This window comes from Palaemon carinicauda, chromosome 30, assembly GCF_036898095.1.
Source record: "Palaemon carinicauda isolate YSFRI2023 chromosome 30, ASM3689809v2, whole genome shotgun sequence".
Taxonomy (NCBI): domain Eukaryota; kingdom Metazoa; phylum Arthropoda; class Malacostraca; order Decapoda; family Palaemonidae; genus Palaemon; species Palaemon carinicauda.
Genome location: NC_090754.1, coordinates 70,763,427 through 70,779,749, shown reverse-complemented (window position 1 = coordinate 70,779,749; position 16,323 = coordinate 70,763,427). Strand labels below are relative to the sequence as shown.

Below are 16,323 nucleotides of genomic sequence, written 5' to 3'. Positions count from 1 at the left end.
AAATATTGGGATTGGTGTAACTTCAAAACTCCAAAGGTGATGCAAATACTTTTATATTGATTATGCAGAAACAAGTCTCGTTTCTATTGATTGTCTATTTAGTATTGCTACTTATCTTTCAGCAACAATTGGTGGTAAAAATTTACCAGGTTAAGCTACCCTGGCTCTGGAACTACACAGGACCCACTGGAACTACAGTAGGCTATATAGCAAGGACGAACATTGTGAGACAAGCACATCAACAAGATTTCTCAGTACTATGGGACTCAAGAGTGGAGGATAAGGGAGAAAAGATAAAAAAGCAAGTGTCAAAACTTGCGAACTTAATTGAGAATACTCTGGAATATGCACGTAGATGTACTGTCAATAATTATAGGAATCATTGAAAGGAATCTTGAGTAGGTAGGATAGCCCCAGGACTTATGCAAAGGAGCGTGCCACTTGAAATAGCACATAGTAGGCCTATATTGAGGAAAGTGACGGAGTCTCCAAGGAAGTTAGACACAACCCGGTCCCCAATACTGTATAGACTATCAATACCTGAAAACTGTGATTGAATAATAATAATAATAATAATAATAATAATAATAATAATAATAATAATAATAATAATAATAATAATAATAATAATAATAATAATAATTGTCATTTTCTTGGATTGTGGTATTGCTTTAGATATAACCAAATATAATTGTATTGTACATATACAGTAAATTATTGATTGTTATAGTGAAGATATTTTAAAGTTTTGTTAGGCTAGCTTAGTGATATATGGTGCTTTGTAGACAATTTTATCAACAAAATAGGGATATATATATATATGTGTGTATATATATATATATATTATATATATATATATATATATATATATATATATATATATATATATATATATATATATATATATATATATACTTTATGCCTTACTTTAGGCGATGTGGATAGTAAAAGAGGATAAATATAAAATCAGATCAATGTCATAAAGAGCCGTCATAAAGACATAAAAAACTCTGATATCGAATGTGTTCCATGAAATAATAGCAAATTTAGTTAATCTAAACTACAAAATCCCTATATAAAAGACAAAAACCAAGGCCCCTGCTAGTTAAGCTTAAAAGCACCAAGGAAAAATGGGGAGTAATTGCAAGGGGGAAACACCTCAAGAAATCAACAAAAGAGGAGTTGAGACAAGTTTTCATTGCACCTGACCTCACTTTCAGGGAAAGGGAAAAAGAAAGGAAGCTGCTAGAGGAATTAAGAGAGAAAAAAGAAAATGGAGAACAGGGGTGGTACATAAAGAGAGGAGAACTAGTAAGAAACGACAATTTTCGTCAAGAAGCAAACGCAAGCAGAGCGAATTAGGAAAGGTATAAATTTAGACAAAAAAGTTAACCAATGTATAAGAATATGCCTGTTAAATATCCAAGCACTAACCAAGCAGAAATTAATAGAAATAGAAAACGAGATGAACACAAATAAAGTTCATATATTTTGTTTGACAGAAACGCACCAAAAAATAGATAAAATACAGCTGAGTAAAGGTCTGTTAAAGTTAGAAAAAAGAAGGGATTTTAAAGACAAAAAGGGTGGAGGGTTAATGTTAATTTTTAAAAACAATAACATCACTGAAGTAGAGGAAATAGAAACCAAACATAGCGATATAATAATGGTACAGTGCAAAATCCACAACTTAGTATTCCTGATAATACTGGTATATTTCGCAGCAGGAAATACAGAAGAAGATAGAAAAAGAGATCAAGAATTGAAAGTGGAATGTGAAAATTTAATACAAAAAGCAGGAGAAACAACACCTTTGCTAGTTATGGGGGATTTTAACGGGCACGTTGGATTTCTTGGGCACCAACAAGTAGACAGAAATGGGGAAATGGTGCTAGATTGGATGGGTAACCACAACCTAACACTATTAAATGGAGATGAAAGGTGCTCAGGACTATACACGTGGAATAGACAAGATCAGCATAGTGCTATTGATTTTGTACTTGCAAATAATATGCTATATAAAAACTTTAAATGTATGGAAATAGATGAAGATAAAACAGTATTAGATATATCAGATCACAACTTAATAACAGTAGAATTGGAAGCAAAAACAAATAGTGAAAATAATTACAATAAAGGGAAGTGGGAAGAAATTACATATTATAGCAGTGACGCAAAAGATATAGACGAATATGTGAAATCTATAGAGAGAAAACTTGTCAGCAAGGATGTAAAAAATATTGATGAGCTAAACATAATAATGGCAGAAATGAAACAAGAGCATTTGGCTAAAACATATAGGAGAAGGGTAACAAATGAAGGGAAGACCAAAGAACAACCTTGGGTAACCGAGGAAATAAGAAGAAAGATTAAGGAAAGAAAGGAACTTAATAGAAAAAAGAGAAATGAAAAAGATATTAGGATAAAAAGAGAATTAGAAGAAAAATACAATCATAAGAAGAAAGAAGTACAAATACTGGTGAAAGAGAGCATAACGTTATATGAGAAAAAGAAGACCAGGGAGATAAGAGATGATAAAAACAATAAACTATGGGAAAACATAAACAAATTAAGAAATAGCAAAGAAATAAAAAGCGAGGCAATACAATTATATGGAGAGAGAGGAAATAAATTATCAGATGAAGAGGCTAAAGAAGAATTAGTAAAATTTTGGAAAACAGTATACAACACACATGAAAATAGAATAACTGAGATCTGGAATGAGGAGGAGGAGAGTGAATACCTGGATAATTTGAGAAGAGAAAACGACATTATAACTGTAAATGAATATAGTATACCTGAACATCTAAGGGAGCATTACGATGCTGTACTTAATGTCGAAGGAATAATTAAACCCATGCCCGCCGCTGAAATGAGTAAAGGTAAATTAGAAAAATGCTTAAAACGTCTAAAGAAAGGTAAAGCAGCAGGGCCAGATGGACTAAAGCCAGACTACTACAAAGCAATGATGATGAGTGATATATGCAAGAATACACTAGTGAACTGCTACAAAGAGGAACTAGCCAGCAAAGAAAAACCCAAAAGCTGGAAAGAATCCAGAACAAAAATGTTAAAAAAGAAAAACAAGCCAACAGCAAAGGAATTGAGACCTATAGCTCTCACAAATGTATCATATAAAATATACATGGCTTTTATCAAGGATGAAATAGAAAGGCATTTAAAAAGTAATAATGCCATAGAGGATAGTCAAGCGGGATTTACAGAAGGAGGAAGGATTGAGGATAATATATTCATCTTACAATACATGGTCGAAGAAACTTTCAAAAATAAGAAAAAACTCATAGTGGCCTCTTTAGATTTCAAAAAAGCTTTCGATTCCATAAAAAGGGAAGCACTGATAGAAACATTAAAGCAATACAAAGTACATACTAGTATAATTAACTCTATAGCTGAAGTGTATGTGGGAGACTCGACTACATTAGACATAGGGGAAAGAGTAGAACAAAAATTGAGCGTAAGTAGTGGAATAAAGCAAGGCTGTACTGCCTCTACAACATTATTCAAATTAATTACTTATCAGATTATAAAACAAGTAGAAAGGGAAGGTAATGGTTTTAAAAATGATATTATAAAGCTAGTAGTATTATTTTTTGCTGATGATGTCCTAGTGCTTGCTGAGAATATAGAGGATGCTGAATTAAACATAAGGAAAGTGATAGATATAGGAAAGCAGTGTGGTTTAGACATAAATAGAGACAAAAGTAGCGTACTTATATATAATATGAAGGAGAAACCAGATAATATAGAGGGAATAAGAGTAGTAAGCAATATTAAATACCTAGGTATCAAGGTAGATGATGGTAGGAATATGTTCAAAACACAGAAAAGTGAAATGATAGTTAAGGCGCAAAAGCTAGCCAATCTTACTTATTCGATCATAGAAAAAAGCTGTAATAAGATACTGATAGGAAAAACATACTGGAAAAGTGTAGCACTACCCTCTATATTATATGGAACAAATGTGATTAACTTAACAGAAACGGAAATAGAAAAGTTGCAGAGAATAGAGAATGGAGTGTATAGAAGGATGTTAGGGGGTGTAAGGAATACAGCAATTGTAGCCTTGAGAGGGGATGTAGGAGCATCAGCTATGAAAACAAGGGTAATGGATGGTAAGCTGAGGTACCTTAATAGCATTTTTAAGGGAGAAAAGGACCTACTTACAGCAATAGTCAATGATATGGAAGAAAAAGAGAGGAAGTGGTGGATGCATGTGAAGAAGTATGCTGAAGAATGTGGGATGGCGATGAAAGAAGTCAAGAGATGTACGAAAGAGGACATAAAGAAGAGAACAAGAGAATGGGACACAAGCAAATGGAAGAGTGAAATGGAGTGTAAGGAGAGTTTAATTTTGTATAAAAACTGGAAAAGTGAAATCAAGGAGGAGGAAGTGTATGACAATACATTTTCGTCAATTTTATTATTTAGAGCAAGGACAAACTCATTGGGCTTGAATATAAGAAACAGACACCAAGATGGAAATATAAACTGTGTATTCTGTGATGTAGAAGAAAATGCTAACCACTTTATATTATATTGTCCACAGTTTAGTGATATAAGAATAAAAACAATTGAGCTTCAACAACCATACAAAGAAGATAGTGCACAAACAGTTGGAAAATTCCTTTTTTGTGAAGAGAATATTGAAAATAAGAAAAGTATACTACAACAAATGTGGATGAAAAGAGAAAAACTAGTGAAAATAAGGAACACACAAAACTAAAAGACACAGAGGCGCCGTTGTAAAGGCTATGCCTCACCCCAGAACCTGAACCTGAACCTGAATAGTCATATAATGAATCAAATTTCATTAATGTCATATAAGTAACTATTTAATGAGTAATATGTATTTAAATGGGTTTTAAACAAAGAAATAAAATTAAGAACTCGAAAAAAACAGATATCGAATGTGTTCCATGAATTAATAGCAAAATTAGTTAATGTAGTCCATAAAATCCTAATAGATTAGTCTTATAATGCATTAGATTTAATAAAGTTGATATAAATAACCATTTAATTAATACTATGTTTTTTAAAAACGGTTTTTAACAAGAAATAAAAATTAAGAATTCAAAGGTTAGATATCTATGTAAATCTAGATTGACTGTCTATCTGCTAGTAGCGCTACGCTAGTGTTTACTTAAATCTGCCGATTCCTTCCTTACAAGTCGTCCCCGCAAAGCGGAAAGCCGCCGTAAGTTTCCAATATTTTATGCATTATATCTTAAGATTTTAGTTTTGTTCCCTTGTTATCTGTATTTAATTTTTAAGTTGAATCATGTGGTAATAATTTCCTAAGGTTTTTATATGAATTTTATTGAATATAAATTGGATGTTCGTAGATGAAACTTTAGTAACCCAACGGCAGTGCTTTCCATGTAAACAAGTACCTAACTTGATAAGTTTGTCCAGAGAATTATTTTGTTATTTACAAATGTCGGGTTTTAGAAGCCACAAACCAGAAATGCGTAACGAGTTCATATGAAATGTTGAGGGATTATTATTACTTAATTTTACTAATTATAAACAATTACATCTGGTAACATGGCAGTCATGCCTCTGTACTGTGAAGTTTAGATGGTTTTTAATAAGAATCTGTAATACAGAAAAACTTTACCGGTTTTTATTCTTCACTATAGATTAATAAAAAAAGTTTTTATTCTTCACCATAGATTAATAGAAAAAGTTTTTATTCTTCACCATAGATTAATAGAAAAAGTTTTTATTCTTCACCATAGATTAATAGAAAAAGTTTTTATTCACCATTGATTAATTGTAAAAGCTTTGGTTTTATTGTTCACTATAGATTAATAGAAAACTTTTATTAACAACAAGAAATAAAGATTACATTAAATACTAATGGTATGAATATAATGATTAAAAGTATAGTAATTGTGACATTTTCCCATTCAAAAGTACCCTAAATCACTTTTTTCAGGTCACTATACTTGAGCGGTTCACTTTCAATTTTAAGAATTCCTCAGTTCAGTCACGGGTACTCTTTGTGATTGATAGTAATATAGGCCACATATCCATTAAACTATTTTCAACTAAAAATGTATCTGAAGTTTGTAGGTAATCACAGAGTACTTTGTAAAGTGTTCCAGGTCGTGTATTTTACGTACAGACTTATTACTGTCAGTTACGATAAAGTTAGACGGAAGGGGCTGTACAAATAATGACGGCCATACCCCATAACTCGGGAGCCTTTGTACATCAGCGGCCAGCTCCTCCATCGTGCGTAGTAAATGGACACCAACTAACATAATCATCCCCACCTAATGCCCTCCTGCAACCCCCTTACACCTTTGGATTCATATCCTGCTTTCATTATACATACAGGTGGCTGCTATCATATATACATTCCATAACTCTCTTGATTTTAAACCTGTCCTAAGAGTAAGGCAGTTTAATGGGTATTTTTGTAGTGAATTACAGGGCAATGTAACCTAGGAAAAAAAAACTACAGTTTCTGGGTAATTTGTAGCGCTACGGCCAAGCGTCCCAATTTGCTTATTGTCGCTCCGACTGTTATCTTGTATAGAATAAAAACGTTTGGAAATGGGCTACAGATCTTAAATATGTTGTGTAAGGGGGGGGGGGGGGTCCCGGGGGGGTGCAGCCCCCCTGGGTAAGGACACGGCTTTTGGCATAGGTTAGGTGGGATTTTTAAGTTAGCTTCTCCCGTCGTACTCGTAGGTAAGGAAACTGTTGTGTAAGGGGAGGGTCCGGGGGGGGGGGGGGAGGCCCCCCTGGTTAAGGATACAGCTTTTAGCATAGGTTTGGTGGGTTTTTTAAGTCAGCTTCTCCCACCAAAATCGTTTTTAGAACGATGGCTTTAGTCCAGAATATTCCTGTTTTCTACGGGATCTGGCCGTTTACAAAGGCTCCCAGTTTCTTATAGAAAAAATTATGCTCTTCAAAAATGACACTCATTTCCGTCGCAAATGAGTAGTTTCAGAAATATATATACATCTATATCCTACGATAATGGGGGACCCCCATTGGGAACTCGTGGTTTTGGGTGGGGAAAACATACTCGGGAAACGATATATAATTGTTTTCCTATAGTAAATAACGTGAATTAACCGAATTTGATGTTCATTTCAATCGGAAACAAACAGATCAACCAATTCGGATAACTTTGAGTTGCACGGTGTCACTTCTCTTACGAACGAACGATAACATTAGCAACGTTACCAATAATACACAGTGTTACTAATGTTGACGTATGGTACACAAAGTTACCAACGGCACGCTGACATTACTAAAGATAGTGATGGTAGATATTTCCATATGTATTTTAAATAATTTCTCCATATAAGTTTTACTCAATATATAAAAAGTACAAAAAGGGTACAGAACCTAACAAACCCACCTAACCTAGCCTAGTAGTATGACAGGTCACAAAATAACATTTGATCTACATCGGACGTTGGCAGCACTGGTTACTGTATTTTTTCATGACACAATCTTTGTAACGGCGCCTCCAAAGTTTATCCAGATATACTGTTTTGTATTTTCCTCCGGATATTATAATTTCAAGAAGGTAATGTATAGAGAAGAAAAGACTTGTTTTACGTTTATATATCGATTCCCCAGTATGTTTTCCCCACCCAAAACCCCGAGTTCCCACTGGGGGTCTCATTATTGGAGGATATAGATGTATATATATTTCTGAAAATTTGCGACGGGAACGAGTGTCATTTTCGAAGAGAGCGTAATTTTTTCTATAAGAAAAAGTAGTTGTTTTCCTAGGTTATATTGCCCTGTAATACACTACAATGAAACCGTTTAATGTAGTTCAGGGTGTTGTTAGCCCCCCAGTTAGGTAAGTCTAAGGACACTGCTAGTAGATTAGTTTAGGTTGGGAAGTTTAGTGTAGATGATGATCTATGCTCGTTCTTACCAATCAGAATCGTGTTCAGTGCTTTTTCTCTGATGCTAAGAAAGGAGAAGCTTATATTTACCCTAAACTTCCCAACCTAATCTAACAAGAAGTGTCCTTGCCTAAAGGCAACTAACGCCCCCTGTAACTCTCTTAGAGCCATATTCTTAGCTGGCTGTCATCATACATACACTCCCCTACTTGCCAAAGGGGCCCTCCGGATCCTTAGCATAAGTCTCAACCCTGTTTGCTTCCCAACTGTATACACTCTTGGCACGGTAACACTAAATTTTGTATTTCGTACGTTGTCAAACCAACTTGATAAAAAAAATTTTCAGACAAAGATAACCATTTCCCCTTAAACAGAATCACTTGGTTCAATGGGTTTTGATCTGCTATGGCTTGCTTAGCTTACAATTTAACACTGCCGTTGCTCCTCTTTCTGGTAGGTGATACGTGGATGTGCTGCGCATGCCAGCATGCGTTGGAGAGTATTTTTTTAACATGAACAAATATAGCTGTACTTGAACTAAGCATAGTTGCTGAAATTGCTACCAGCTGGTTATACTGTATCCCCTTTCCTAGGGATAATTGTTGTCTTTCTGGTGGACCAGCATGTGAAGAAGGAATAGGTTGGGCAGATCAGGAAATGGGGGGAGCGCAAATTTAAGTAGACTGGGAATCATGCATTGGAATGAATACTTTTAGAGGGTTTGGACAGTTTTTTAATCGGTAAACATCATTTAATGCAATGAATACCTTCACTCTACACTAGGAACTCTAGGAATCACTGCTGAACACAGTACATTGGAAAAGTGTTTCTGAGTACCAAATTTCTATGGGCACTCCTTTCCAGAATGTGCCACTGCGATTCTATCGTGGTTGCCTTTGTACTGTATATCAGCATCCGGCCAGATCCTCCCGCATGTATAGAAAGTGGTAATTTTTTAAATTTTCTACCCGTTTTATAAGTAATGGCTGCCGTAGCACAAAAACTGCATTTGTTCCAACACTGAGTACTTACCTCGAACCTGCGTTTTGCAGAACCTATACACAAGAACACATAACTTGACCTACAAGCCGTGTCCTTACCTAATGGTGGCGTCCCCTTACACTAACGTAGTCTTAGCTAACTCTGTGTTTGATTCATAACCCGTTTCACTCCTGCAAGATACCACTCATTGTTAAGGAAGAATATTATACAAGTAATAAGAAAGTTAACACCTGTATTAATGTACTGCATTCACCCCTAGATTTTAACACAAACAATTAAAGTTTTATTTATATTACTTGAGGTTAATTTTCAGGGATGAGTCATAGCCTTTGCAACAGTGCTATTACACGAAGTCTGAATCTTCGAGTTGTATCTTTCAAATGCATTTCCCCAATACAATACTGAACAATCATCGCAGTAATCCTCCTAGAGTCCCATTTCGTACAAATAATGAGGAAATTCATTATAGGACTCTTGGTAAAATTTGCAATCTTTACAATATACTGTATTATTAATCAGTTTGGATATACACTAGTATATTTGCACTGATTTGTTACCATCTTCGTGTCTTTTGGGTTAAGAATGAGCATTGCGGGGCCCACCCTTGATGCTCCCATTACTGTATCGTGTTTGATTTTTGGAAATAATGGATTCTGATTGGATTAAAAAAAAAGCCTTCCGGCAATTTCCCAGGTCAAGAGGGGTCCGACTGGGTTGTTTCAAATTGTCGTGACTGCCTCTTTAGATCATTAGTCCGCTGCTAGAGCTCAGTTGAATTTAGTGCCATCTACTGTGAATTTTAGGAATTCAGGAGTGAGAAACTTCCTGTCAAGGTACAGAGCTCGCTCGACTTGTAAATCGTAACAACAATTTTGATGGTTTTTCAAAATAATTCTGTTTGTATCTGGTAAGTACTTATCCTGGGTATATTGAACATTTTGAACTGCTTTTATTCTATACAAGTTTCTGATAGAGCTGAAAAGAAGGGGGCCTGTCGTCATACAGGTGGCCGCTATCATACATACTGTACGCCCCAGATACAGTCAAGTGTAACATCAGTGTTAGGAAATTCCTGTAAATTGTAAATACAGATGTACTCTTATCCACAGTAAATGGGTTTATAGTATGGTCAACGGCATGGCCTGGCCAAGCAATACATACAGTATTGTACATTGATGAGTACTGTATTCAGATTTTAAAGTTTCATTTACAGTACATATATTTAAAGATGTCTAAAATACGTGTATATGACAGGTGTGTAATTGTTAAGTGGGTTTACAAAAGCTTGGATTTATAGAAATGAAAAAAATTGAAAAAATTACCGTAGATTTTTTTTTTAAGGAATGGGCTGTTACCTGGAATGGAACACTTGCAATTACTTAACTGTAATATCATACATTTTACAAATCTTTTCAGTCATTTATGCCACTTACACATTTTAAATTAATTAAAATCTAATTTCAATTTACTGTTAGATTTAGTGGAGGCATACTTTTTGGTTTCGTGCCCTTTTTACAACATTGCTTTCCATTAAGAAAACAAACATGTACTGTACTCATTCATATGTCGTATTTTGTATTAGAGAGAGTATTTGTATATTTTATTTTGATTGTTATATACTATGGGTTTAAAGAAACCTTTGTATGATTACAATTTTACATTTCAGAAAATGTCGGGTGGACTAGCTGTTATGGGCCTTGAAGAAAATGATGTAACAAGGTTTCTTGCTGCATTAACACACATTGGCGCCAACAATGTGAACTTCCAAATGGAACAGTACATCTTCAAGAGGCGTCAAGATGGTAGGCATCTGAAGTTTCTCTAAACCTTGCAGATTTGCAAATCCATGTCCTTCAATTTTAATTTTTTAGTGATGCACGAAGAATAAAGGTAGAATTTCCTGCTGTATGTAATGTGTTGTCTTTTTCCAGGTGTACACATTATTCATTTAAGGAAAACTTATGAAAAGATTCTGCTGGCTGCTCGTAGCATTGCAGCCATTGAAAACCCAGCTGATGTATATACAATTTCATCACGTCCCATGGGTCAGCGTGCAGTTTTGAAATTTGCCCGCTACACTGGAGCTACCCCCATTGCTGGGCGGTACACTCCTGGTGCATTCACCAATCAGATCCAGGTAAGAAAACTTGATGCCTTTATAAAGTTTACTTTACACATCTTTGCATGATATTTGATCACTTATTGTCTATGAATTTCATATACCATGTAATGTTTGTCAGGAGTATATAGTTTTTATTTGTGAGTAATGAGTTAAATTTTTTTTAGGTAGACTTGATATTGTAGAAAATTAGAATTTGGTATAAATATTAAGGTATTTTTAATAATCTTTATTGTTATAAAAAGATGATTATAATTTTAAGAAATTTACTATTTTATTGAAAGTTCTAAGTTGCTTTGAATTAATTTTTGTACTATCATTTGTCTATTTTAGGCTGCTTTCCGTGAACCACGTCTTCTTGTTGTCACTGACCCCGCCTGTGATCACCAGCCTATTACTGAGGCTTCATATGTGAATATTCCAGTCATTGCCTTCTGCAATACAGACTCTCCCCTGCGCTTTGTGGACATTGCTGTCCCATGCAACAACAAGGTAAGCAAATGTTTAAAATTGTACTTGTGTTAGATGATGAAAGCTCATATTTAAGGGGGCCTGCTGGCTAATGCCAATTTTTAATGACATTCATACCACTTAATTACGTGATTTTAGACATCTCCAAACTGCATAGTATTTTTGCCTCTGACCTTCGGTTTGGCGACGCCAGGGCGATTTATCCTAAAAATTTGTGTTTTTTCAAATTCTATCTCGCCCAATGATAATTATTACTAAGATGTGGCATTACTACCCTGTATAGGCCTGATATCGACCTCCAATATTATGAAGTTTTTCTTCTCTAAAAGTAGTTTTTTTTTGCCAGATGAATTTTTTCATTCCATCCATCCATATACCAAGGCACTTCCCCCAATTTTTGGGGAGTAGCCGACATCAACAAATGAAACAAAATTAAGAAAATAAAAGGGGACCTCTCTATGTTCCTCCCAGCCTGACAAGGGACTCAACCGAGTTCAGCTGGTACTGCTAGGGTGCCACAGCCCACCCTCCCCCATTATCCACCACAGATGAAGCTTCATAACACTGAATCCCCTACTGCTGCTACCTTCGCGGTCATCTAAGGCCCCAGAGGAAGCAGCAGAGCCTACCGGAACTGCGTCACAATCGCTCGCCATTCATTCTTATTCCTAGCACGCTCTCTTGCCTCTCTCACATCTATCCTCCTTATCACCCAGAGCTTTTTTTCACTCCATCCATTATGGTAAAAAAAAAAAATCCTAAAAAGCAGGGGGGGGGGGAAATTGGAAAATAGGGCTTCATTTTATTGTTTTATAATGTATTTTTTAAGTTACATACCAAGTTTCTATGCTATATTTTTAAAACTAAGGGAGACTATTGAATTTGAAGGTCAACAAGTATAGTTTTGAGATAAGAGCGTTTAAGGTTATTTTTTTATTTTTACAAGACACTTAATAAATCATGATTATGAGTTTTATGTTCTTTTTTTGGGTAATAATAAAATAAGTCATTTATCGTAATTTGATCTTAAATGAAGATCATTTTGCTCAATATCTTGCTTCTTTTTTGGTCACCATTTTATTTTACGTTAAACTGTAATAATTATCAAAATTTACAATAATGCATTTTTTTGTAGGGAACAATATTTATGGTTTGTAGAGTTACTTTTACTAATTACCCTGTAACTAAAAGAAAGGAATTTTAACAAAATATTTTTTACATCCATTGCCATACGAAGCTCAGGGATTTTTTTTTTTATGATTTTGTGTTTTTCTTTCTTTACCCCCCTAAATTGGCATTCCGGCCAGGCCCCTTAATTGCATATTTTAAAAGAGAAATATTTGAAATGGAAAAGAAATTTCTTCTATTAATTTGGTCGTTTCTGTTTTCTTTACCAAGAGCGCTCATTCAGTTGGCCTCGTATGGTGGATGCTGGCTCGTGAAGTTCTTCGTCTGCGTGGTACCATATCCCGCACCTTGCCCTGGGAAACTGATGTCATGCCTGATCTCTTCTTCTACAGGTAAGCTTAAGCTTTTGGGCTATCATTTTCTGGGATTTTTCCCCCTTTTCATTTAACAACTTAGATCCTGAAAGAAAAGTTGTCTTGTTTTATTTCATTATATTGTGTAACTTTCCCAGGGATCCTGAAGAACAAGAAAAGGAAGAGGCTGCTAAAGCAGAGGCCCTTAAGGCTGAGGCTGAACAGTTGAAGGCTGAGACAGCTGCTGCTGAGAACTGGGGAACTGATGCCGACGCTCCGGAGGCTGCTGTTACCGCTGTAGCTCCAGGAGCCACTGTTCCATCCCCAGTGGCTGGAGCTGCTCCTGGTGCCGCACCTGCTGCTGCTGCAGCTGCAGCTGTTGCCCCAGCAGGACCTGTTGATGACTGGGGTCAAGCTGTAAGTAGTACCATATGAATTTCAGGATTGTAATGCTTTCCCTCGTTATTTCACCGTAATCCCTAAACCTTTCTGTGGTCAGGTGCCTGGTCTTTGCCTACTGAATTAGTTGTCTGATTAAAAGCTAAGACCCCATACAGTAAGCAGTCTTGAACTGATGAGATACCTAAGAAAAAGAATTTGTCTGTTATTTCAAGCTTCAGATGACTTAGAATCTATAACTTACAATTTACTGGAATGCTTCTAAACTAACATAACTAAATTTTATATCCCAATTTAAATACTATTAGCGACATGCAATTTTTAGTATTAATTGTGCTTTGCATTCTGGTCTCATATCATGGAAGGGTTTTGAAAATAATATATTATGTATTGTATTCCCTTGAGTAGATAGCACAAAATGAATTTTGTTGAACAGACACTTGATTCCTACCTAATCTTATCTTAGATTAGATATTTTTATGAATGTTTACCATAATTCATTCTGCTAAACTGTAAAACTTTTGCCTTGGTGGAAGCATGGTATTTTTACTTGTATTATAACCTAGAGTTTTAACCGTGTCTATCCTGCAAGTTTTAATGTTTACTTAGTTTTTAAAAAGTTAGAATGAAATGTATTTACAATCATAGTAAGGTACTGAACATAATAAATATTGTATATTTAAAAGGACATAACTGACAAGTTAAAAACTTTTGTCAGATTTTATATCTACTGACTTTGAACCCCTTTGTCCTCTTAGAATTAGTTTTGCCCCGTCTCTGTTGTCTCTCTTAATTATAAAATAGGATCTCATATGCTGTACTGTAATTCACTTGTTAATTGAACTGATTGCTTTCACTATTCTAAAATCATTTTTATGAAGAGGTAGATCAGCTACTAGTCATTTTAAGTCTTCAGTCATAAATGGAATTAATTTTTTTGATTTGTGTGTTACAGGGTGATGATTGGGCTGCCACTCCTGCTGCAGGAACTGGTGATGACTGGGGAGGTGCCCCTGATGGTACCTCATGGTAAACATCAATAAAGTCTAGTTGAAGAGGATTGTTTGTATAAACCTTTAGTTCTATTTGTTAGTCAGTTCTAGGTTTTTTTTTTTTTTTTTTTTTTTTTTTTTTGGCAGATGGAAGCATTGGTTTCAAGGCCTGTTTTTTGTAATCAATCAGGCTTCAGGTTTTTCAAATTCAAGTAATGCTCGTCCAGTGTTAATGCTATATCGTTTCCTTTAGCGCAGACAGAGACGGGTATCATAATTGTGTATATATTATCTTCAAAAACACTTGATAGTCTTCAGTAATGTACAGTAAACTAATACTGTATTGTCAAATCTATGCAATGAAGGTGAGTTTTGTGTCTAGTCTTTAAAGCCAGTTCTTACACTGAAATATTTAGAAATACGTGAAGGAACAACAAACTTTTTACTAAAGATCACACATTCCAGCAAGTTGCCATTCGAGTTTTAAGAAACTATCCATACTTACCATCATCATCCCCACTAATAAATTGGGTAAGATTGTCTTCTTGTTTTCTAACTTCAATTAGAATTTTTATCAAATCCTTCACTTCATCTTTTCATCTTGTGCTCTGCCTCCCACTTCACCTCGTACCCATACTTACTGTACTACATTCTTAAATCATTTGGAATTTACTTATCAAAGTTTTTGAATGCATTATTATATATCTACTCCCATTTGAAGGTGTATAAAATATGAGTAGTTGAGATTTTTATAAACTATAGTATATACACTTAAAATCCAAATATATATTTAGAGGGAATTTTTTTTTCTTTATTACATACACTATTCTGACATGAGTACAAAACCTTGTTCTTGATAAGTATGAGATTCGGCGTGAGTTTGTGTTGTAGCCATAGAAAACTTTTTGTTAGGGTAGCAGGTTCATCTACACTTGGGTTATCTTGTACTGCAGGGTGGTCAAGTCAGAATAGGGCATTTTCTTTAGAAGAGAGGAAGAAAAGAAGACGAAAATGTTTTTAAGCATCCAAGATCTATCTGGAAAGTTCTTGATCCAGACAAACTGGTTGTTGCTCTGGATAGGTTGAGAGAATACAAGATTCCTGTCACTAGCATGAAATATAAGAAATCAATCTTTGGGGATGTATAACATACATATACCTAGGCACTTCCCCCAGTTTTGACAGCAAGCCGACATCAAACATGAAACAAAAAGGGGACCTCTCCTCTATACGTTCCTCCCAGCCTGACAAGGTACTCAACTGAGTTCATCAGGTACTGTTAGGGTGCCACAGCCCACCCTCCCCGTTATCCACCACAGATGAAGCTGCATAACTCTGAATCCCCTACTGTTGCTACCTCCACGGTCATCCAAGTCACCGGAGGAAGTAATAGGGCCTACGGGAACTGCATCACAATTGCTCGCCATTCATTCATATTTCTAGCTCTCGCATCTAACCTCCTATCACTCGAGCTTTCTTCACTGCTTCCATCCACCCAAACCTTGGCCTTCTTGTACTTCTCACATCATCTCTTGCATTCATCACCTTCTTCAGCAGACAGCCATTTTCCATTCTCAACATGGCCAAACCACCTCAACACATTCATATCCACTCTAGCTGCTAACTCATTTCTTACACACATTCTCACCCTCACTACTTCGTTCCTAACCCTATCTACTTGAGATACACCAGCCATACTCCTTAGACACTTCATCTCAAACACATTCAATTTCCGTCTCTCCATCACTTTCATTCCCCATAACTCCAATCCATACATCACAGTTGGCGCAATCACTTTCTCATACAGAACTGTCTTTACATTCGTGCCCAACCCTCTATTTTTTACTACTCCCTTAACTGTCCCCAACACTTTGCATCCGTCATTCACTCTGACGTACATCTGCTTCCACTCCTCCATTTGCTGCAACAACAGACCCCAAGTACTTAAACTGATCCAC

The 16,323-nt window shown here is 35.6% G+C and overlaps 1 protein-coding gene across 1 annotated transcript; it reads left to right on the top strand.

Annotated features, from left to right (window-relative positions):
- The first annotated feature begins 5,091 nt into the window (after nucleotides 1-5,091).
- sta (stubarista 40S ribosomal protein SA) lies at nucleotides 5,092-14,430 on the top strand. Its single transcript, XM_068354025.1, has 7 exons — nucleotides 5,092-5,215; nucleotides 10,570-10,705; nucleotides 10,835-11,040; nucleotides 11,356-11,514; nucleotides 12,892-13,013; nucleotides 13,133-13,391; nucleotides 14,329-14,430. The coding sequence occupies exons 2-7, from the start codon at nucleotides 10,573-10,575 to the stop codon at nucleotides 14,404-14,406; spliced, it is 957 nt and encodes a 318-aa protein (XP_068210126.1). The 5' UTR covers nucleotides 5,092-5,215; nucleotides 10,570-10,572; the 3' UTR covers nucleotides 14,407-14,430.
- Nucleotides 14,431-16,323: the final 1,893 nt, after the last annotated feature.